The 24,151-nt window shown below is 42.7% G+C and overlaps 1 protein-coding gene across 1 annotated transcript in view; it reads left to right on the top strand.

The window, feature by feature from the left end:
* The window catches only part of LOC137333120 (mastermind-like protein 2), a 100,029-nt gene extending 84,088 nt beyond the window's left edge, over positions 1–15,941 (top strand). Inside the window, exons 3-5 of the mRNA XM_067997269.1 lie at positions 6,596–6,709; positions 8,747–8,855; positions 11,377–15,941. Coding sequence (XP_067853370.1) covers positions 6,596–6,709; positions 8,747–8,855; positions 11,377–12,431 — 1,278 coding nt within the window. The 3' untranslated portion in view covers positions 12,432–15,941. The remainder of the gene's footprint in view (positions 1–6,595; positions 6,710–8,746; positions 8,856–11,376) is intronic.
* The last annotated feature ends 8,210 nt before the right edge of the window (positions 15,942–24,151 follow it).

Raw genomic sequence — 24,151 nt, forward strand, 5'->3', positions numbered from 1 at the left:
TGTGATTTGACATGTTTCCAAGTCCAGGGATTGTGCAGAGTGCGAGATAGTAAATGATTTGAGACTCCTTCAGTGTTTACATAGTCGAACCAAACAAACTGCCCGATCTTTTAAATATAAACTTTTTTTTTCTCCCTCTCCATGTACTTTTGTTCCCTGTGCCCCTCTCCTAACACATTGACTTCTTGCTAGGATACAGTTGCATGGGCACCAGTTGCTGTCCGCTACTTTGCCCAAGTGACTATTTATTCATGTGTCATCAGGGTATTCGACTGTATGAGCCATCACAGCCGAGTCCAATTCTGTCCTCACCTAACAACCACAGTTAGCAGTTCCAGAAGAAGTCACTGTGCATAGCAATGAGGACTGGGACCTGTGACTGACTTTTGTTCTCGCTCCACCCCCAAACCAATTATAACACCTCTACGACACCCTGGCTGGGTTCAGGTAATTCTGCACAGAGCAGGGATTTGACTTGGGATTTAGAAGCACATAGAATTACATAGAATTTATGGCACAGAAACAGGCCATTCGGACCAACTGGTCCATGCCAGTACTTATGCTCCACATGAGCCTCCTCCCTCCCTACTTCATCTCACCCTATCAGCATATCCTTCTATTCCTTTCTCCTTCATGTACTTATCTAGCTTCCCCTTAAATGCATCAATCATCCAAAATAGCCCAGCTACTCATTGTTGCATATACAATGGTTGAGCTATTGGGGAAGCTTTAATGATACACTTGATAAATGTGTGTGGGTGTGTTTATACGAATTCCACTTTAAGGAGCATCAGGGACTCATTTAAATTGTTATATTTTATATTGTCTTTCCATTATCTTTCATAGTCCTGACTTTCCTTTGTAGCTGTCAAAAATTGTTCCTATCTCATGGCATTTAATTATATATTTATAGCTTAATTTTTACTTTGATCGCCGGCTATAATTATCCTCTACCCAGGACAATAAACTAATCCAGGCAGTGGCATTCTCCATCGCCAGTTTTGGCAAAATGGTTTTAACATGGAGAGATGTGGTTCATTTGGTTCTTCCTCTCCTATCCCCCCCCGCCACCGACAAATAAAAATTGAGGTTCTACCATATCGTGGGCCTGACGTAGGAAGTGACCGTCTTGCTTTTTTGAGTGTTCCCAAGTAAGGAACCATCTGCACATGCTTTGGGAAAGAGTTGTTCAACCTCCCCCCCACCCCCCCCAATATGGTTGGACTGTTCCAAAAATTTAGGAGGCTTTTTTTAAGGCAATTGAGTTTGGCATCAAGGAACATACCAACTTCTAAGAAGAAAGGTGAAACCAAAATGAAGAAAGGTTGATTTTTGAATTACCAGGAGTGTGTGAAGAACAGTTCACATTTAGCAGTGAGAGAAAGTTGCAAGTAATTGATCACCAAACACACACTAAATATATGTAAGGAATCTTACAACACCAGGTTATAGTATCTCCACATCATCACTAAATATAGGCCTGCTTAAATCTGAGCAGTTTCAAGTAGAAGTAGAAAAATGTACAGAATCATCGAACATTTCTACAATTGGAGCAAGTTGTCCTGGAAACTCAATAAATGTCCCCGTGCCTGTTATTGGTGAGAGGGGCGGGGGATTCACAATTCTGTCCTAATTCTTAGGTGGGTAATTGCTAGCAGATTAATATAGATTTTTTTTTTTCTGTTCATTGATCCTGGAATACAAGAATTTAACAAACCACCTGCTTTAATTTTCACTCACTGTGTAGAGCAATATGCCCCAGGATAGTTTTATTTCCTTGTTTGAACTAATGGAGAAAATTGATTGCTGCTGACTGAACATTAAAAAAAAATCACTCCCTGTTGTTCATTTCAGTAAAAGCAACAAACGACCAGCACCCAAAGCATAATGTAGATTCACAGGTCATGGTGTTTACCGTAATGTAAATTCACAGGTCATGGTGTTTACCTTAATGTAAATTCGCAGGTCATGGTGTTTACCATAATGTAGATTCACAGGTCATGGTTTTTACCGTAATTGTAGATTCACAGGTCATGGTATTTACCGTAATGTAGATTCGCAGGTCATGGTGTTTACCGTAATGTAGATTCGCAGGTCATGGTGTTTACCGTAATGTAGATTCACAGGTCATGGTTTTTACCGTAATGTAGATTTGCAGGTCATGGTGTTTACCGTAATGTAGATTTGCAGGTCATGGTTTTTACCGTAATGTAGATTCACAGGTCATGGTGTTTACCGTAATGTAGATTTGCAGGTCATGGTGTTTACCATAATGTAGATTCACAGGTCATAATGTTTACCATAATCATAGATTCACAGTTCATAGTGTTTACCGTAATGTAAATTCACAGATTGTGATGCTTGCCATGTCTCAGATGTACTGGTCATGGCACCTAATGCATACATGTGTAAAACTGCCTGCTGTATATTTTTGCATCTGTGATCTAAGAATACAAGTCAGCAGTTCTTGGCATAACCAGTTTTTGTTTAAACAGTGATTGCTTCCCTTTTTCAGAAATGAGGAGCTAACAATTTGATCTTTTAAATCACATGTATGGGATAATTTAAAGATAAGACGAGTGGTGGAGATTTAGTTTTGGACCCTAATTTTAGGACCTTTCCTCTCTCGCCCCTTGATGTAAATCCCCTGCAAAGCAAGGTTAATTTGGCAGCACGCAGTAAATTTGTAGTATTCCTTTATCTAATCGTAGCTGTTCCATTACACATTGTACCAAGCTTTTGGAACATTTCCTTCTGATTCCTTCCAAAGGCTGAATTTCCCATTAAGTGTCATTTCCTAGTTTTCAGATTGGTGCTGGCGTGTTTGTGAGATACCAAAACAAAATGAGCCTTTTTCATCCCTGAACGGTATTAGATGAATGATTTATATTTCATTATTTATAACCAAGGAAGCATAACTGCACGAGAACAGTAGGCATCGCGCTCAAGTGAGCTGTAAACAGCACAGTTTCCTATTTCGGGGGATTGCTTAAACCCTGTGTAGCGTTAACTTTGTTGTAATTTAGCCACCACACAATAACAAGCCATTTTTAGAACATCACAACTGACCAACTCAAAGCTGTGGGGTTTCAGATGCATTGTGGAGGATTCATGGTCGGGTCGCCAACTCTGGTTGGACGTATTCCTGAAGGTTTCATCACATGACCTCCCTGCCTCCAACCGCCCTGCCTGGTCACACAGCAGTTTCCTCTCTCTCTAATATTCTTATAACTAAGAAGTGAAACTGTTCAAAGAAAAGGAAGAAAACACATTTTTTTTAAAGCCCCACTGATTTTTCTCCTGGGTCGCTTGCAGCAGTGTCCTGGAGATTAATCTTTAATTCCTGTTGGCAACCCTAATTCATGGTGCGCTCCATACTTCAGAGCTGTGATACACTCTTAGTCTCGTGTTGAGTCAGTGATTGACATTTCACTGTGTAATATGCTTAACTCCCTAAAAATAAATGGGTCTTTGGGGTTAAATATAAAGAAACTGAATCAGGTCCTATAAGTACAAGCAGTTATATTTTCAAATCACAATTTAGAGTGTTAAAACTATATATGTATAAAAACAAGAAAGGAAGTAATTTCAAGCTGGTTTCTTCTGAAATGGAACCAGGAATTAATATGTACTTCACAAACTGCAAACTTCCCTCACCAACTAGCCTCTAATTAGCTGCGCTATTTACAGCAATTAGACATTGTAGTCTTAAAGGGGCAGGCATAGTTAAACACAACTGCACCCTAGCTGCACAATGATACTGTGCATTACATGATGTTATGCTACTCTCATTATAAAACAGAATATCGTCTGATGAGCAATGCCATGAAAGAAATGCTCGTCATTATTTTTTTAAATGATTAAAGGTTGGGACCGTGGATGCATTGTGTTCATGTAGCCCTGAGTTGTTTTGGACAAGATATGCATGAGTAGACCAGCCAAGAAAACAATAAATGACCCACCCGTGTCTAATTTATCCCAAACGCTCCAGAATTGTACTTTAATATGTACAAATTTACAGCAGAGTGCATCATGCAATTGTTAGTGAAGTATTGGGAATGGGAGTGTAGACGTTTACATGGGGGAGGGGGTGTTTGAAGTGCAACATCACAACTAGAGTTGTCAGTTCTAGTTAGACGTATTGCTGGAGGTTTCATCATATGACCTCCTGCCTCCAACTGCCCAGCCCCCACACTCCCGTTATTGGTCACCCAACATGTCCATCCTCTCGGTGCCCCACCTTCCCACTAATTGAAAAGCGAACAGACTTTTCATTACCAGATTGGATGATTCTGTCAGTCAAACAGCCTTTTCTCCCATCTCCAATATTTTTATAACTAATAAACGAAAGTGTTCGAGGAAACTGAAAAAAACATACCATTTTTTTTAATGCCCCTATGAGTTTTCTCCTGGGTTTGCTCGCAGCAGTGTGATGGAGATTAACCTTTAATTCCTGGAGACTCCTGGACAATCCTGGGGAGTTGGTGACCCTCATCACAATACCAGGATTAACACTGCAAGAAATTCTCTAGATTGCCATCCAAAACAGTGCAGATTATGTGCTGTTTTCAGGAAAGACATGCAGTAGACATCTGTTATACAAATGGTTGAAAAATGTTGCTGTAGCTGCATCTTAAATTTGCATGTGTGCGTGTGAATCATCGGCAAACTGTTGTGAGCAGTTTCATCAGCTGGATAGGCATTTAATCATTAAAACCATTCTTGCTCACCAGCGTCTGGTGATCAGACTGGACGTCTAGTGTTGGTGAGTCCTCTGCTTACTTGTGGGCTGTTGGAGAGTGGGAGATGTCAATGAGTCCGTGATTTCAGAAAGGTGAGAGAGAGAAATCAGGAAATTATAGACCTGTTAGTCCAACATCTGTTGTGGGGAAGTTATTGGAATCTATAATTAAGGACAGTGTGACCGAACACTTAGAGAAATTTGAGCTGTTTAGAGAGAGCCAACATGGATTTGTAAAGGGTAGGTCATGTCTAATGAACCAAATAGAATTTTTTGAGGAAGTAAGTAAAGTAGTAGACAGGGGAATGTCTATGGATGTAGTTTATATGGACTTCCAGTAGGCATTTGCTAAGGTTCCACATAAGATTGGTTATTTAATATACAGATAATTATTTTCATAGTTACATAGTTAGTTTATAGCTAAAATTAAAGCTTATGCAATTGAAGGCAAATTATTGACCTGGTTAGGAGATTGGTTAGGCGGTAGAAGACAGAGTAAGGATAATGGGTATGTACTCGAATTGGAAGGAAGTGATTAGTGGTATCCCATAAGGATCTGTGGTGGGGCTTCAACTATTCACTATGTTTATTAATGATTGCGATAACACAATAGAGAGCCATATATCCAAGTTTGCCGATGACACAAAGATTGGTGGCATAGTAAATAGTGCAGACGGGAGCATAAAACTACAAAGAGACATTGATAGATTAAGTGAGTGGGCAAAACTGTGACAGAGTTCAACGCAGGTAAGTGTGAGGTCATCATTTTTGCAGATGCTGTGCAATAGAAAATGAGAGAAAGCTGTAAGGGAAATCTAGCACATAAAAAGTTAAAATATTAAACAAGTTCGAGATGACTGTCCTGCTGTCAGACTGTTCACAGGCCTTTGCTCTCAGCTTTCCTCTCAGGTTCTCAACTGTGCTTCCCCTGCAGCTAGGAAACACATTTGCAATCGGAAAAGTACAGAGAGAGAGAAAAGCACCTCCTACACTCATGTTCCAGACAAGTCTGAATAACTGCACTAAATACCACCTCAACAGCAACAGGGGAACCTCTGCAATGTCGTGATCCTGTTTATCCAGGAAGTCTTTCTGAAGTTTTTCTGCCTCTAGTGAATGATTATTTCGAACTGTTGACTATGCCTCTTAAAATACGAAGGATATCTGTGAATAAGGAATCCAGCGCATTCCTCTGCAGTGTAGAGTATGACCGTATTGCTGATTTGCTGCAATCTTTATACACTCGGAGACACTCTTGAGAGGAGTGTGCAACACACACATGACATAGAAGGAGTGCACTGCCGATTTACCAGGGCTCCAAGGTTTAGATTATAAGGAGAGATTACATAAATTAGATTTGTATTCTCTGGAATATAGAAGGTTAAGGGGTGATTTGATTGAGGTTTTTAGGATTTTGAAAGGAATTGATACGGTAGATAGATAGAAACTTTTTACACTGGTGGGGGCGTCTAGGACAAGGGGACATAACCTTAAAATCAGAACCAGGCCATTCAGGAGAGAAGTTAGGAAATACTTCTTCATGCAAAGGGTGGTAGAAGTGTGGAACTCTCCCACAATAAGCAATAGATGCTAGCTCAATTAATAATTTTAAATCTGAGAGCGATAGATTTTTGCTAGCCAAGGGTATGAAGGGATATGGAGCTAAGGCGGGTGGTTGGAGTTAGGTACAGATCAACCATGATCTCATTGAATGGTGGAACAGGCTCGATGGGCTGAATGGCCTATTCCTGTTCCTATGTTTAACAGCAGCAGGCTGGATTGTACAAAGCCTCACTGATAAATACAAGTTTATATAAAATTCTGCTTTTTTTTCCTTTCTCTCCTTCAATGTAGGATCATAACCCTGGTAACAGCTATATAAAAGCTACATCACACGCCTTCCTGAAGCAACAACTTCTGAAGAAGCAGCAACATAATCTCCTCCAACAGCAGCTCATGGCTGACCAGGTAAGTCACTCTGCTTATGAGGAACATTCTGACTGCATTCCTGGGACTATAGTTCCCCAATAGAACATCATTGAAGTAAGCAATGCATTTTATCGCGCATTAATCTTATTGGAGTGTAAAGTGCAGTCCATCAAAACGGTATCCATAGAAAATATATGTCTTTTAGCTGTGTTTGTAACAGGCCAAAATGGTGGGAAGGTTGAATGACTCTGTCCTATGTGTCACCAGTGGTGGAAGGCCAGATTAGCTGGCATTACGGTGTTAACTATTAAAAGTAATAGAAGCAGTTACACTTAAGGCATGTAACTCTAGACGTTACTCCAATATGTCTTTCATTACTCCAACTCCATTTAAGGCACACACACGCGCTGTACTTGTAACTGGGCTAATGAAGTGTTGCATCGAGGGAGCAAGTGCAAAATGAATTTGTACTCCTTTTCCAATTTCTACACATGCATACCTAGGTTTAAGTCAAGGGCAGGTCAACTGGAGATCCAGACTGGCCTCCATATCCGCAGCATGTTTTTCTTATTTCTTTTGAGGCAAAGTCTTGCTAAATATTAATGAAGATATGGCCCTTTAGTTGGACGTTTGGTCCAGATAGATTGGCCATTGCTTTTGGTGGTCGGGAGGGAGGAAGTAATATTTGGTCTTTGGCCTTAGTAAAAAAAAAGGAACTTGGAAATCTCCCAGTATATTAGGGATTTGGTCAGGTGTTTTCAGTTATTTAGAGCGTTTGTTTCATTGACATCTACTGTATAAGAGGATACAAGTTCTGCTACAAGTAGTAGGGCAAATCGGGTTCTTGGCATGCATTCACCAGTATAAACCGACAGATTTGAGAAAATTGCCCTTTACTTTATGTTTTGCTTTGAGCTGGAGTTGTTGTAATGGTCAATTCATGTTTTTTAAAAACAAAAACCCCAGGCTTCTACAAATGGAACGCAGGTGAGGCAGCAACAGTATTATTAAAGGCCTATTTCCAGGAGTGGATTCAGGAAATTCTGCCTTGCCATTTATAAATACTGGAATATAAACAAACCACTTTCAGCATCGTTGAAAGCCTTCAAACAGCACAGCCTTTTATTTCAACCGCTTAAACACGTCCAAAATGTACAGCCGAGGAGCTGCGATTTTAATGGCTGAGCCTCTTAAGTGTGCCTCTTGCCGACTTCTTGACGAAAACAGCCAGGGAGTCGGTGGGAAGGGGCAGCCTGGCTTATGAAATTGGGTGGCAGGAGGCTCAGGGGTATGATCCCTGGCGCAAGGCAAGTGCTCCGACACGGATGAGAGGGGAGGAAGACTTGGGGGGAGGGTGGGGGAGGCCTGCTCCTCCAGGCCCACAAGGAAACTAAAAAAAAACACTTTTTAAAAACTTACTTTGCTGGGCCTCCTTCTGGTCCTGGCTGCTGTTCCCGGCAGGTTTTGCCTGGCAGGGTAGCAACCACTGCTGTCCCACTCAGGCATCGGGTTAAAATAGCAGATCGGGCCCTGATGACGTTGGTTTAATGTTATCATATGCAAGACGGCACCTCCAACAATGCAGGACTCCCTCAGTGCTGCACTGAAGTATTAGCCTAGATTATGTGCTCAAATCCTAGAGTGGAGCTCAAACCCACAACCTTCTTACTCAAGGGCAAGAGTGCTACCCACTGAGCCAAACTGACATGGAATTGGTGAATTTGATGACATTTCTTGTAACTTAGTTACAAGGCAGGAGGTGGTACCTCATATTTTGATACTATATAGCTGCAGCGAGCATTTTGTACTGAGTGTTGCCTCTTTTGCTGTCCTTGTCTTGGACATGCATCTATATTTCTGTTTGGAATGAAATAGCCAGAAAAGGGCCCGTAAATTAAAATTTCAAAGACCTTGTGAGGCGCAATTATAGAATGGGCTGAATTATCCAAATTGTAGAGATGTTAAGATAGCAAGATAGATTCTTACTTGACAAAGTTTTGGTTTGTTTTATTAGCCACTGCAGCTCTATGTTATAATTAAAGTAACATTCCATCCCCCCCTCCATTTGTTTTTCAGGAGAAACAAAGGCAACATGATCAAATAAATGGTCACATGATACGAGTGTCCCCTGAGTATAAGGAACAGAGGAGCGCCTTTGGAGTTCAACAGTTAAGCCAATTCCAAGGTACGGTCACTATTGGGGTGCACAGCAAAAAACATTTAAAGGAGCTTTTAATGAGGACAGCAGTAAGTGCTTTATCTAGAAGTTGTACTGGGTACTACCATTATTTCAGTTTTAAATTTTAAAATTCTCATCCTTGTTTTCAAATCCCTCCATGGCCTCACCCCTCCCTATCTCTAATCTCCCAGCCTTAGAACCCACCGAGATCTCTGCGCTCCTGAAATTCTGGTCTCTTGCGCTTCCCTGATTTTTTTTTTTTCACCCCTCCATTGGCGGCCGTGCCTTCAGCTGCCTGGGCCCTAAGCTCTGGAACTCCCTCCCTAAACCTCTTCACTTCTCTCTCTCTCTTCCTTTAAGACGCTCTTTTAAAACCTACCTCTTTGACCAAGCTTTTGGTCGTGATATCTCATTATGTGGCTTGGTGCCAAATTTTGTCTGATAACGCTCCTGTGAAGTGCCTTGGGGTGTTTTACTATGTTAAAGGCGCTATAGAAATGCAAGTTATTGTTCAGTGGGAAACAGAGCCCCACAACATGTACCCCTGTGCCAGTCTGCAAAATCTGGATTTAAGGTGGCAGCACCAAGTTGATATGGGAGGGGAGGTGCCTGCTTACCATCCCAGAATAGCCACATGCTTCTGTGATGTTCCCATTTAATGTCTTGTAAAATGTGCCCCTCCCCTCTTGGAGCACCCTGGCGTTACCACTTGTGGTTTTTCCTGTCCGGGCTCCAGAAAGTCTACACACAGAAAAGTTGAGCATAAACGTCCGCCTACAACAAGCAGCTGTGTTGGAGACATCGATGGGAAGGGAGCGGGAGGGGGAGGGGAGTAGAACTGGTGTTGCAACATTCTGGTTCAGGATATTGCTTACTTGCTACAGGTAAATTTCTGAGAGCAATCGAGGTAGTGTAAGGTAGTCCAAACAAATTCATTGCCCCGCTGACATGAGCTACAACGATTGTGCAAGTTGAATAATTCTGAGTGAAGTTCAGAGTGAGCACAACAAATTTGGCACTAACTGGTGTGCATTTAAAAAGTAGATTCAGAGACCTTGAGGGGTTGTGGAAATGATTGCTGGGTGTGGCCAATGTTTTTCTGAAGTTTGGATTGAGGAGAAGCTTTGCGCTAAGTCTGATAAGGAAATACCTCTTGCTTTCATCAGATACAAAAATGGAAGAATAGTTAAAACCCTGCGACTTTTGTAAAAAGAAAGACTTGCATTTGTATAGCGCCTTTCATGACCTCAGGATGTCCCAAAGCGCTTTCCAGCCAATGAAGTACTTTTGAAGCGTGGTCACTATAATGTAGGAAACGCGGCAGCCAATTTGCGCACAAGGTCCCACAAACAACATTGAGGTAATGACCAAATCATTTTTTTAGTGATGTTGGTTGAGGGATAAATATTGACCAGCACATCGGGGAGAACTCTTGTACACGAGTATTGGAACTAAATCTAATAATTCCTCCCCAAAAGATGAATCCAAAATTAGGATTAAACCCAGTAAAAGCAGCAAACACCAAGGCTGACACACACAGCCACTTTTCCCTTCTAGTGCAGGGAACACTTCGTCTGGTCTCAGCACCTATGGGTGCCATTATTGCCTTTAATATCCTGAGTCACGTATAGAGAGGGGAAGGGCTGCTGAGGACGCAGCTAATGATACACGGCAACTCCTTTCATTGTTAAACTTAGCAAAAAAAATTCTAAGTATATTTTATTTGTTCCCTTCAAAATTGCTTTTCTGATTAACTTAGATTTTACTGCTTTCAAATATTCTGTTTTATTTTTGATCTTATTTATGATGCCACTCTGACCTTATTTAGAATGTAGTTTTTCTGATGCTGGTCAAAACAGCTATAATATAATTAAGGACTGCATGACAGTCTGTAATGCTTGGAAGGCTATAATCAATATCAATGTAGGCAGAGTATAATAGGAACACTGTCCTCATGAAAATATGTTTGGTAAACCATATTTTGTTTGATAACTACAGCTTCATGTGCAAATGATATGCTGATGCATTTCAACATCAGCTGTGTCGGCCGTAGCTCAGTGGTTGCAATCTTGCCTCTGAGTCAGAAGGTTGTGGGTTCAAGTCCCACCCCAGAGACTTGAGCACAAAATCTAGGCTAACACTCCAGTGGAGTACTGAGGGAGTGCTGCACTGCTGGAGGTGCTGTCTTTTGGATGAGACATTAAATCGAGGCCCAGTCTGCCCCCTTGGGTGGATGCAAAAGATCCCATGTAACTATTTTGAAGAAGAGCAGAGGAGTTCTCCCCAGTGCCCTGGCCAATATTCATCTCTCGACTAAACTAAAAAAACACTGATTATTCAGTCATTATCACGTTGTTGTTTTCTTTAACACGTGTTTGAGCAAGGGAAGAAAAAACATTTACCAATTACTTTTTCACAAAGATCTAATAATTGCCCAGGGTTATCAGTTACTTTATCTTCACATCAGCATTTTTGGAGTATTTTAAGAAAACATAACATTAATCCCTTTCCTTATTTCCTTTTACAGCTGTGGCACAATCTTTGCCTACAAACTCTGGGCAGTCTTTGCCGACTGCACCATCCACCCACTGTGGTATGCGGCTGAACCCCAGCCTTTTGCAAGTGACATCTCAGAACAATCTTGGACCTGGGATTCCTGCGGTGACTGCCAGTCAGGGCGACCGGACTATGGGAATGTATCCGAATAATCCTGGCAATCAACAAAACATCTACATACCGTCATCTGGCATTAACGTACCATCATCTAGCATCAACATGCCTCTCCGGCCGAGCCAGAGCGCTTTGGGGATGAGATCAACCAGCCAGGCAGTGCCGAGCCAGGCTATAATCCGCCAAAGGACAGCAATTTCAGGGTTTCCTGGCTCTGTAGCAAACCCTGCTGTACCTCCCCAGCACATAAGGCAATCCATAAACCAGGCAGGAACCAATATACCTGTCCAAGGAATCTCAAATGCTTTAGCCACTTCAGGCATGGCTCCTCAAATGTGGGCACAGCAAAGGATTCCAGGAATGCAAAATCAGACCAAAATGGATGGCGGCATGCAACAGTTCTCAAATAACCCGTTGTTCTCCAAACAGACCATGAGGCCTAACTTGCCTGTGCAGCCATTTCCTCATCAGACCATAGCGCCGCCAAACCAGATAGCACCTGGAGGACAGATGAGGCCACTGCAACAACTGAACCCAGGCCAGACTGGACAAAGCATGGTCTCAATGAGTGGTCCGTCACCAAGAAATAATCAACCAAGGTTACCCTCAGCAGCTATGGCTGGCATGAAACCTGTACCACAAGGGATTACCAGTTTAAGCCAGACACATCCCGTGCCAGGTCTAGCCCCAACCAGCTATGCTTCCTCTGGCCAGTCATCTGGGTCCTACAACCGTATGAACCCCACCAACGAGGTATCTTCCTTTGACTTTCTTCAACACAATAACAGCAATACCTTGGGTGGAGCTCGTAATGAGTCTGACTTCATAGAGTCCATTATGAAGACCAACAACAGTAATGATGACTGGATAAATGACTTAACTCTCGATGACTTTCTGGGGCAGCATTCTTAAAGCCTGTCCGCTGGGTATGATTTATCTGACCTCCAGGCTGTTGTACATAGAGAGCGCCCATCTACACATTGTGGCATTGGACTAATGACTATTAAGCATGTGTGTAGGTGTGGACACTGTAACTTTCCATATACTAGCAGGTATAGGTCACTGGATGTACCTAGTGCACTGCCTGCAACACTGAGTTTTAAAGTGGCAATACATAAATTAATGTATTTGTTCAAAATATTCTGTAAATTATGTTTTCCGAATAAATATTGTAAGTCAGGAAGGAGTAATTATACTTTGTTGGATCATTTGTCAATAAAATACAGTATAGGCAAAATCATTGTTTTTATATTAGCAAATTTGTTTATTTTTATTTGGTATAAAATATGCAGACTACATTGTTCGATCAGTAATACTATGTATTACAATGTTAAAATACAGGTTGTGTTTTTGACATGACATAGGCAGTGCAGTCTTGTGTTGTACAGGTGATTTATTCCTGGTTTCATGGGTCTTCATTCACCATCAATCCCATTTTGATTTAAATATGTTACCACCTTGAGCAATCAACTGATGGAATGGCTGTCGATATGAAATTGCTTTCTTTGTAACCCGTCAGCTCGTGCTGACATTCTGTACATTTTATATGTGCATTCTACCAAGATATTATGAACTTCATAATGTGTTTGTTGCTGAAACTTTTTGTGATCTCATGTTTTATTAGTTACATGTATTTTTTTTTCCTGCCATGAACGTGTTTCTTTTATTTTTAATTTAATACCATCTTGGAGCACAAATAGTATGACAAGTTTTTGCTTCATATCATAATAAACTTGCCTTGTGCCAAGACTGCATTATGGGTGATTACCATACTTCAAGCATCAAATACAGAGGTAGCATTCACGGATAAGTTATCGAGTGTTTCACACCTAGTACTTAGGCTGTAGTATTTGACGTTCCCCTCATCTGGAAGGTTAGATACTGCCACTTTGCATATCATTCAATTCCTTTCATATTTCTACTCGTTAAACTTTGCACAGTGCATTGCTAAATATTGCGTCTCAGAATTAAAATTCGGAAACCAACAATACACTATGTTCAATTTATTTTCTGGGCACTTCTCAATTATAAAATTAATGTATGAGAAGCAAAATCATGCATACACTTTCTGAATCATTGTAAACTTGGCTCAATGCATCAGGGAGGGTGGTTATTGAAAGTGGTAGGAATGGTATTTCATTTAAATTTTTTAAATAATGGATGAGTCTGTCTATCGTAGGATTCTGATTATGAAATGGTGGTAGCGCAGCACAGCGGAGCTCTCTCTATATTCAGTTCTACTCTCGGTATGGGGATGTGCAGAGTGGCGGATGGAAGCTTCCCTATTAGGAGGGGGAAGAAAATCGGAGGGAGAATCGCTACCGACCACTTGCACACTTCATATTGGCTGGTTTTTGGAGTGGCATTGACAAAGGCTAAGGACCAATCCTCAACTAGGGATGGTACATGGGACAGGCTTGGACCTAGAATCTTGTAGTAGACTCCTCTCTCCCTCTCCTTGTGAGACAGATGAAGAGAGTCAGGGTGTATGTGTTGAGGAAGAAACTGCTGGACCGATTAGGATCAGCTGTTCTTTTGCAGTTAACTTAATCACCTAAATACCACTAAATTCCCACCATGTCAAAAACCACTTAGAGCTAATGCAGAACATTAATAGTGCACAATTGTACTTGCACCCATAAAAGGTTCAATCTAGAGATGAGTAATGAATCTAAAGTGGCCCAATTTAGTACATCTTGAGCTTGAACGGATTCAAATATCCCTTTTTTTAAAAGCATATTTTCCTAAAAGGTTGTACCATGCCATTTTACATTCACTAAAGCCTGAAATTTTAATCACAAGCCAAACCGCTTGTTGTGATGGTGCTAAAGACTTGAAAATCAACCTTTATTTTTACAATGCCATTTGCATATGTAGAAATTTTTCTTCTCATGACACGTCACTGCTTTTAAAATAATTTCTACAACTTCCTCAATCAAACGTTTCACGTCTGAGACGATTTTGTTGAATAAGGACAACATTTCTAGTTTTAATCTTATAGCACATTTAATTTGGTCTCCCTGCTGGGCGGACCATGAACCCAAGGGCATCCTACGCCCATCTGAAATCTGCACTGTGGCATTTCTGATGGAGGCTATACTACTGGATGTGGAGTGAACTGGATTGATGTTGATGGGTAGGCTGAAAGTTAGTCTCTGAAAAATCTGTTCTAAAATATGTGTGATTTGCTGTTTTGTTGCTAAGCTACTCTTAAATTAGATTCTACTTAAGTCATAATAGCACAGTTTCTGGATCCAGAATTGTTGTTTTACTGTAAGATGAGAATAGAAGCTTCTTTTTATTCTTTTCAGTATTGAACTTTCTTTATCACTTTCAAAATATGCTATTTTTTCTGCACCATGCAAGAATGATTTTGTGTGACTTTTCTGTATTGTTTGCAGAACCAAATAGAAAGAATGTTTCATTTTTCTCCCCCTAAATATACCAAAAATATTTTTTGTTCTATCCGTATCTCCTCCCTTCTAAGGTCTCGCTGTAACCCGTGCCACTCGCTGGGAGAGAAAGTAGTCCAGGAACTGCTCGCAGGCCTTGAGCAATACTGCTCATGAGTTGATGGTTGGGAGGTGGCCGAGAGCGGCACAGCGCCACACACTCTCCCCTTTTCCTTCCCTCCCTGTAGACAAATGGCCAACCTCTGTTTGGTGTCTCCCTGGCAGTATAACTGATAACGAACTCCCTTGTAACATACAGAGAATTACATCCAATTTATTGCACAGAAACAGGCCTTTCAGTCCAAATACTCTATGCCGGTGTTTATGTTCCACACGAGCTTCCTCCCACCTTACTTCATCTCACCCTATCAGCATATCAAAGGCTAATTGTTGCAGGTGTGAACTTGTATACCACCTGATCATGGCACAGTGCAGTAATGAATATCTTAATTTTGTTACACCATTACAACGACTCTGGATCCAGAATGTATAATGTTCACCTTGATTAAGTTTGTATTGTCAGTAGAAACTACTTTCCACCCAATTGCTACCATTTAATGTAACAAGATAGTGTTTAATTTTAAAATTCTCATCCTTGTGTTCAAATCCCACCATGGACTCGCCCCTCCCTATCTCTTTAACCTCCTCCAGCCCTACAACCCTTCGAGATCTGTGCGCTCCTCCAATTCTGGTCTTTTGTGCATCCCTGATTTCCTTCGGCCCTCCATTGGCGGCCGTGCCTTCGCCTGTCTAGGCCCCAAGCTCTGGAATTCCTTCCCTAAACCTCTTCCCCTCTCCACCTCTCTCTCCTCCTTTAGCATGCTCCTTAAAACCTACCTCTGACCAAGCTTTTGTTAACTGTCCTAATGTCTCCTTCTTTGGCTCGGTGTCAATTTTTTGTCTGATTACGCTCCTGTGAAGCGCCTTGGGACGTTTTACTATATTAAAGACACTATAAAAATGCAAATAATTGTTGTCTGCACTATTTCTGTTCCAGTAACTTAAAAAAAAAATGCATCACCTAATTTCCCTTGGTGTTGCTCACATGCCTTGGAGCACAGTATAGGCGTTGACCTGGTTTATCCTTTTAAGGCCGTTGCTCAGGTACTCCCTGTGAGGAAGTGGACTAAATAGGCCCATATAGAGGCTAATTATTGATGGAATTTTCTCTAGATTGACAGTTGCTATCTTAAAAGTCTCTCTAGCTTATCTTAGAGACAGAAAAAAATGGCTTTAATTCTCTTTTTATATATTTTTTTCTTAAGATTTTTCAGTTGTGGTTTGTTGCTGTTTTCCACAAAGTGTGATGGATGGAGTATCATGGATGCTCTCAACTTTCATCCAAACAGATAAATAGACAGATGAACGTGGTTGGATTTTAATGAGAATGAATCAAACTGAAGAATCACTGACTGAAAAGGAACAATTTAACCAGGAGGTTGATAGCAGCTACAATTTGAAATCTTTCAAAAAATATAAGTAGTCACCAAAAATCCACTTGGAGGCACATCTTGTAACTGCTGGAATGCATCTTTCCTGGGATTCTGCCACTGACCCCCCCCCGCCCACCTCCCAAAAAGTTCATGGAGGGAGGTAACTTAGCAATTAATGGGCAAGTTCAGGCAGAATATTTCCAACAAAACTCGGATGGGTAGCAGTCAGGCCTTTGTTATTTATCGCATTATGTAGAACAGATGTTGTCTGTAATCTCCTCAATTGAGATATCTGCATTATTTCTTTATCACCCCAGAAATAACTCTTCCTCTTATTTTTTTCCCCTTACCTTGACTCTGTTCAGTGCCTCCCTAAAGGGATGCATCCAAGATAAGGTGCGTAGGGTCGCCAACTTTGGTTGGATGCATTCCTGGAGATATCATCACATGACCTCCTGCCTCCAACCACCCTCCCCAGTCAAACAACCTTTATTCCCATTTCCAATACTTTCCAACTAATAAACAAAAGTGTTCAAAAAAAAATGTTTTAAATGCACCATTTTTTTTAATGTCCCTATCATTTTTCTCCTGGGTTTGCTCACTGCAGTGTTCAGGAGATTAATCTTTAATTCCTGGAGACTCCAGGGCAATCCTGGAGGGTTAGCAACCTTAGACGTGCATGGAACATGGACACTAACCCACTTCCTTGTACTCTGTGTCACAGCACATCTCAGCACAAGCACACTGCACTACTGCATCAAATGGAGATATCCGAAAGGGCAATTTCTAGAATTTGTCTTAAGTTGGTGCAGGTCCATGCCAACACGTAGTCTGCTCTGTCGTTATGCGAATAAAACTGATCCTCAGGGCTGAAGCGGCTTCTCTGCCTTTGACAAGAGCTTTGGGTTTGCCGTAGGCCAGAATCACTTGCGCTCCTATCCCTTGGAGAGGGGATTGATTTTTTTATAACCTTTCTAACTCTGCTAATTTACTTTTCAATTCCCGGTGTGTCTCCAGCTGTCTCTTTTTAGCTGCAGCCTGTGAGATAAAAATAGAACTTGTGGCAAAACTTATTCGCTGAATTGGGTACAAATTGTATCTAAAAATGGCGTGTCTCTGAGACAGTGCAGGAATTTTAACCTCATATCCTTTACTGGTAGAACTGAACTGGCTGGATTGTTGGTTCTCAAGACTGAACTGGTTTGCCTGGGTGTAGAATATCCCAATCCAGCAGACTTTTCTTCCTTCTTAGCAGCAAGTGATACATACAACAGTGCTGACCTGTTAATAATTTGTTCCAAGGTGCATACTGTTTATTGAAACCTTGAGAAGAAATGATTTAATCTATAAATTGCTCAAATGTTTATTTTATTTTTTATGTGTTCATTTTTTAAGGCTGATATTGACAAAAGCTACATCAACAAGTCTCTACTGTAGATCCTTCCAATTTGAAACCCGTCACCCATCACCCCTATGCTCGCTGACCTACATTGGCTCCCGGTCCACTAACACCTCAAATTTAAAATTCTCATCCTTGTGTTCAAATCCCTCCATGGCTTCGCCCCTCCCTATCTCTGTAACCTCCTCCGGCCCTACAGACTTCCAAGGTCTATGCATTTGTCTAATTCTGGCCTCTTGTACAGCCCCAATTTCCTTCACCCCTCCTTTGACGGCCATGCCTTCAGTTGTCTAGGGCCTAAACTCTGGAATTCCCTCCCTAAATCTCTCTGCCTCTCCACCTCTCTCTCCTCCTTTAAGATGCCCCTTAAAACCTACCTCTTTGACCAAGCTTTTGGTCACCTGGCCTAATGTCTCCTTAGGTGGCTCAGTGTCAATTCTTTTGTCTGATTGCACTCCTGTATGATTGCGCTTTTGTCTGAAGCACCTTAAAGCATTTTACTACGTTAAAGGCGCTACATAAATGCAAATTATTGTTGTTGGATCTGCAGTATACACGTTACTGGAAACCAATTGGCATTTTGAACATGCGCATGGAGGCAGTCAGAGTGCTATCGCTAGAGATTGTACTACTCCTTGGACTGAAGTGAATGATACAGCGGGTTTTATGCTTACGTAAAAGACCAAATTAAGCTAATTAAAAAAAGGCAAGAGTTGAATTCCTTACTTAGCTTAAAATCCCCTGTTTTAAGCTAAAATCTGCTTGATTGTTTATCGCTACTAGAGCCATTTTAAATTTGTTTTTGCACCTTCTTTTGCCTGCTAAGAATGTGAGTTTGTTTTTAACAGCGTTGCATAACATTTAACTTTGCTCTTTTATTTACAGGGAATGGGTGACTGGTGTCCAGCTATTCAAATTGTGAGGTTTACTCAGCCATGTGTTGATAATGGGTCATGATGAATCTTGCAGTGTGTTTTAAACTGTTCTTATAGGGGTATTTTCTTGGTCCTGAGCCTGGGTGTGTTGTATTACCCGAGCGCTGTAAATACAGGAGCATGAGTGGGGAGGAGCGCACGTGCTTAAAGAAGCCCATGTGGGACAGAAAATTGGGTGGGATCCTTTACAGGTATGTGCTCCTCCCCATCCAATTTTCCTGTATTCACACAGTGCCTAGGTAATCCAAATCTGGTCAGGTGCAGGACCAGGAAAATCTGCCCCTATATTGTTCTTTTCATTTGGACTCTGGTCCATAAACTGGTTTCTGGTATTTATGCTGTTGAATTTGTTTTCCGTTGCCTGTCAACAGCTTAACCTTGGGCTACGAGTCTGTCACTGGACTATGGAAAAGAGATTTAACAACATAGACACATGGATGCCAGCCAGTCTCCAGGAAACTGAATTAAAAGAACAGTGTGAAAGCAGCTCCATCGTGGAATAAAAAAGAGCTGATTGAAGTGTAAGGTGCATTTTAATCAACTCTCAATTTCTACTTAGAAAAATTCATTATAGAAATCTCAGCATTGAAAGAGGCCATTGCCCCCATATTATACATAAATGGTGATGCAATGATTGAGCAGTGACAACAATGCACCATTTTTGCCATGCTGTCTTAGGCAATCACATAATCCATTGTAACAACCCATCTGCTTGTAGATCCAATTCTATCTGGGTTTCTTAGGAATGTGACCAGGGCAGGGTAGTGAAGAATTCTTTGTTCCAGTTACTCAATGCACTTTTATTGCTGTTATAAACATGACATTATTTACCTTCTTAATACTCCACCCAACCTGATAGTGCCAGAACCATATACACCCACTCTGCTGTGCTTTGGATAGCAGCCATAAATATATGAAAGAATAGAGGGAGCATCTGTACTTTCTTAATTAGTTCCAAGACACTCATTAATTAGCCAGTGACTCTCTGTAACCAATTAATCACCTGTGTTCAGGTTGTGGAAACTATAGAAAAGCAAACACTCTGTAACAGATTTTATCATTTTCAAAACGCAGAAACTAGATAAGTATCTTTAGTCAGAAACCAGCAAAGGATGACCAAAAAATTGATAGAGGGAGAAAATAGAATATGAGAGTAAACTAGCAAGAAAGATAAAAACAGATTGTAAGAGCTTCTACAAGTATGTAAAAAGGAAGAGAGTAGCAAAAGTAAACGTGGGCCCCTTAGAGGCTGAGACAGGAGAAATTATAATGGGGAATAAGGAAATGGCAGAGACGTTAAACAAATATTTTGTATCTGTCTTCACAGTAGAAAACACAAAAAACATACCAGAAATAGTGGAGAACCAAGGGTCTAATGAGAGGGGGGAACTTAAAGTAATTAATATGAGTAAAGAAAAAGTACTGGAGAAATTAATGGGACTAAAGGCCGAAAAATCCCCATGACCTGATGGCCTACATCCTAGGGTTCTAAAAGAGTTGGCTGCAAAGATAGTGGATACATTGGTTGTGATTTTCCAAATTTCCCTAGATTCTAGAATGGTCCCAGTGGATTGGAAGGTAGCAAATGTAACACCGCTATTCAAGAAAGGAGGGAAAGAGAAAACGGGGAACTACAGGCCGGTTAGCCTGACGTCGGTGGTCGGGAAAATGCTGGAGTCCATTATTAAGTACATAGTAATAGAGCACTTAGCAAATCATAATATGATTAGGCAGAGTCAACGTGGTTTTATGAAAGGAAAATCATGCTTGACAAATATATTAGAATTTTTTGAGGATGTAACTAGCAGGGTAGATAAAGGGAAACCAGTGGATGTAGTATATTTGGATTTTCAAAAGGCATTCGATAAGGTGCCTCACAAAAGGTTGTTACACAAGATAAGGGCACATGGGGTTAGGGGTAATATATTAGCATAGATAAAGGATTGATTAACGAACAGAAAACAGAGGTTAGGAATAAACGGGCCATTTTCAGTTTGGCAGGCTGTAACTAGTGGGGTGCCGCAAGGATCAGTACTGGGGCCTCAGCTATTTACAATCTATATTAATGACTTAGATGAAGGGACCGAGTGCAATGTATCCAAGTTTGCTGACAATACAAAGCTAGGTGGGAAAGTAAGCTGTGAGGAAGACACAAAGGGCTCGATTTTACCACCCGCTATTCGGTGCGTTCTCGGCGGGGGGGCTCCGAAAATCGGGAAATCCAGGAGCGGGACCGGATCCCACCTCGATCCCGCCCACGTCCGGGTTCCCCGCTGACGCGCCAGCGTGCGCGCGCAGCCCCCGCTGGTGGGAATCCCGCAGGCAATTAAAGCCAGCGGGATGCCACTTGACAATATTTAGTTTGGTATTTCAGGTCATTAACTGACCTGATTAAGGGACTAAGTGGGATTTTTGAACAACATGGGACTGTTTCCCACACTGGGGGAAACACTCCCAGCTCGAATGGACGTGTTGCAGCTGTCAGCCTGTGGCAGCTGCAAAGGTCCATTTGACAGGTTGGGGGGGGAGACCCTCACCCATTGCAGGAGGCCACTCTGTCACTTGGGACAAAGTTTGGCCTCCACCACCCTCCTCCTGACGGTCAAAGTCACCAACCTGCACACTTACCCCGGGGTCCGGAGACATGTACCTACCTTGCGGACCCGCTCAGATGTACATCTTGCGGATGGGGGCCGAGGTAGCTGCAGTCATGACCTCCTCGGAGGGCGAACAGCATCACCAGCCTCGCCATCCACCTCTGACAAGTGGAGCTCCACAACAGAATGCTGTGACACATCCACCTGTACAGCAGGAGGGAGGGCTACCGCAGAGAGAGATGCGTCGCAGAGGGCACTACCCTCACCACAGGTTCCACAGACCGAGGCTCAGCCTCCTGGACCTCTCTGCACACGGAGGCTCAGAGTCACTCGACATGTAGCCGTGGACATCTGCAGCCTCCTTCATGCGGAGCTGCTCCTGGCTGGCCCGTGCACCATCTTCCTACGTGTCGCTGTCAAAGTCACCACTGCCCTCCCGAACTTCTCCTCCGCAGCCTTCCAGGGTGCAACCGGGGACATCGCCGATGTCTCTCAGTCGTCTGCGCAGAAGAGCCCTGCAAATACACCTACACCCACTCTGCAGTGACACAATGGGTGGCATCAGTGGTGGGTCCTCATAGTGATACCCAGGAGCGGGCATTATTGCACAAACCGGACAGGAATCGCGAAGACATGGCAGTAGTGGTGCCAATATAATGTGTGATGTGAGTTGTTCTGAAATTCAATATAAGTAACACCCATGACAAACCCTCAAACACCCTTGTGCATCCCCTTCATGCTCATGACACGTTTGCCTTACGCTGCCTACTGCACATATGTGATGCATGCCCTGTGGCTGCAGCACAGGTGGTGGCAGGTTGAGTGAGGCTGGCCATGAGAGAGATGCACAAGAGGGTGAGTATGGGATAGAGCCATGAGATTGTATGAGGATAGGGTTGCGTGGTAGTGGCGGGGTGAGTACTGGCGAGGTGAGTAGGTGCAGGTAAGATGAGGATGGGGTTTGAGTGGGTATGAGGGGTGATGTGACAGAGTAGTGTTGGCAGTGCCGAAGGAGATGTGGGGTGGGGGCAGTGATGTGGCAGACGGAGTGTAGGGGAAGGACTACGTGTACTTACTGTGGCTGACCTACTGAGGTCATTGGAGCGCCTCTGTACTGTGTGCAGGTGGGCGATATGTTGGTGGCGCAGGTGACCCCCTCTGCCACCTCGAACCAGGCCTTCCTGGTGGCGGAGGCGGGCCGCTTCCTCCCGCCCGCCGGGTGGAAGATCTCTGTCCTCCCCCTCCTCCTCACCCCATGTATTGATACCTGGGGTGAGGCATCATCAAACTGGGAGCAGCCTTCCCCCTGGGCTGCTCCATGCAGTCATCTTTGCTATTGGTTGCAGCATCTGTCAGTGGAGGACTGCCCCTTTAAATAGAGCGCCTCCAGCTGACAGATCTTACTGCGCATGTGCAGCCCGCCCGACGTGCAGATCAGCAGCGGGGAACCCGGAGGAGCAGGTAAGTGGATCCAATTAGTGGTTTGCCTGCTGTGATCGCGCGGGAAACCCACTAATTTCACCAGGCGTGTTACCCACGCGCCCGCTTGCCCATCCACCGAGAACCCGCAGCCCTGCTAAAATCGGGCCCAAAGAGTCTGCAAAGGGCTATCGACAGGTTAAGTGAGTGGGCGGGAAGGTGGTAGATGCCATATAATGTGGGGAAATGTGAGGTTATTCACTTTGGTAGGAAGAATAGAAAAACAGAATATGTTTTAAATTATTAGAAACTATTAAATGTTGACGTTCAAGGAGATTTGGGTGTCCTTGTACATCAAACACAGAAAGGTAACATGCAGGTGCAGCAAGCAATAAGGACAGCAAATGGTATGTTGGCCTTTATTGCAAGGGGGTTGGAGTACAAGAGTAAGGAAGTCTTGCTGCAATTGTGCAGGGCTTTGGTGAGACCACACCTGGAGTACTATGTACGTTTTTGGTCTCCTTATCTAAGGGAGGATATATCCGCCTTAGAGGTGGTGTAACGAAGGTTCACTAATTTAATTCCTGGGCTGACCTATGAGGAGAGATTGAGTAGAATGGGCCTATACTCTCTGGAGTTTAGAAGAATGAGAGGTGATCTCATTGAAATATATAAGATTCTGAGACGGCTTGACAGGGTAGATGCTGAGAGGCTGTTTCCTCTGGCTGGAGAGTCTAGAACTAGGGGATACAGCAAAAGCTATGGGCCCTGACAACATCCCGGCTGTAGTGCTGAAGACTTGTGCTCCAGAACTAACTGCGCCTCTAGCCAAGCTGTTCCAGTACAGCTACAACACTGGCTTCTATCCGACAATGTGGAAAATTGCCCAGGTATGTCCTATTCACAAAAAGCAGGCAAATCCAATCCGGCCAATTACTGCCCCATCAGTCTACTCTCAATCATCAGCAAAGTGATGGAAGGTGTCGTCGACAGTGCTATCAAGTGGCACTTACTCACCAATAACCTGCTCAACGATGCTCAGTTTGGGTTCCGCCAGGACCACTCGGCTCCAGACCTCATTACAGCCTTGGTCCAAACATGGACAAAAGAGCTGAATTCCAGAGGTGAGGTGAGAATGACTGCCCTCAACATCAAGGCAGCATTTGACCGAGTGTGGCACCAAGGAGCCCTCGTAAAATTGAAGTCAATGGGAATCAGGGGGAAAACTCTCCAGTGGCTGGAGTCATACCTAGCACAAAGGTAGATGGTAGTGGTTGTTGGAGGCCAATCACCACCACCTTCTCAAGGGCAATTAGGGATGGGCAATAAATGCCGGCCTCGCCAGCGAAGCCTACATCCCATGAACAAATATAAAAAAATAATCTCAGGATAATGGA

The sequence above is a fragment of the Heptranchias perlo genome, chromosome 15, assembly GCF_035084215.1.
Source record: "Heptranchias perlo isolate sHepPer1 chromosome 15, sHepPer1.hap1, whole genome shotgun sequence".
Classification (NCBI taxonomy): domain Eukaryota; kingdom Metazoa; phylum Chordata; class Chondrichthyes; order Hexanchiformes; family Hexanchidae; genus Heptranchias; species Heptranchias perlo.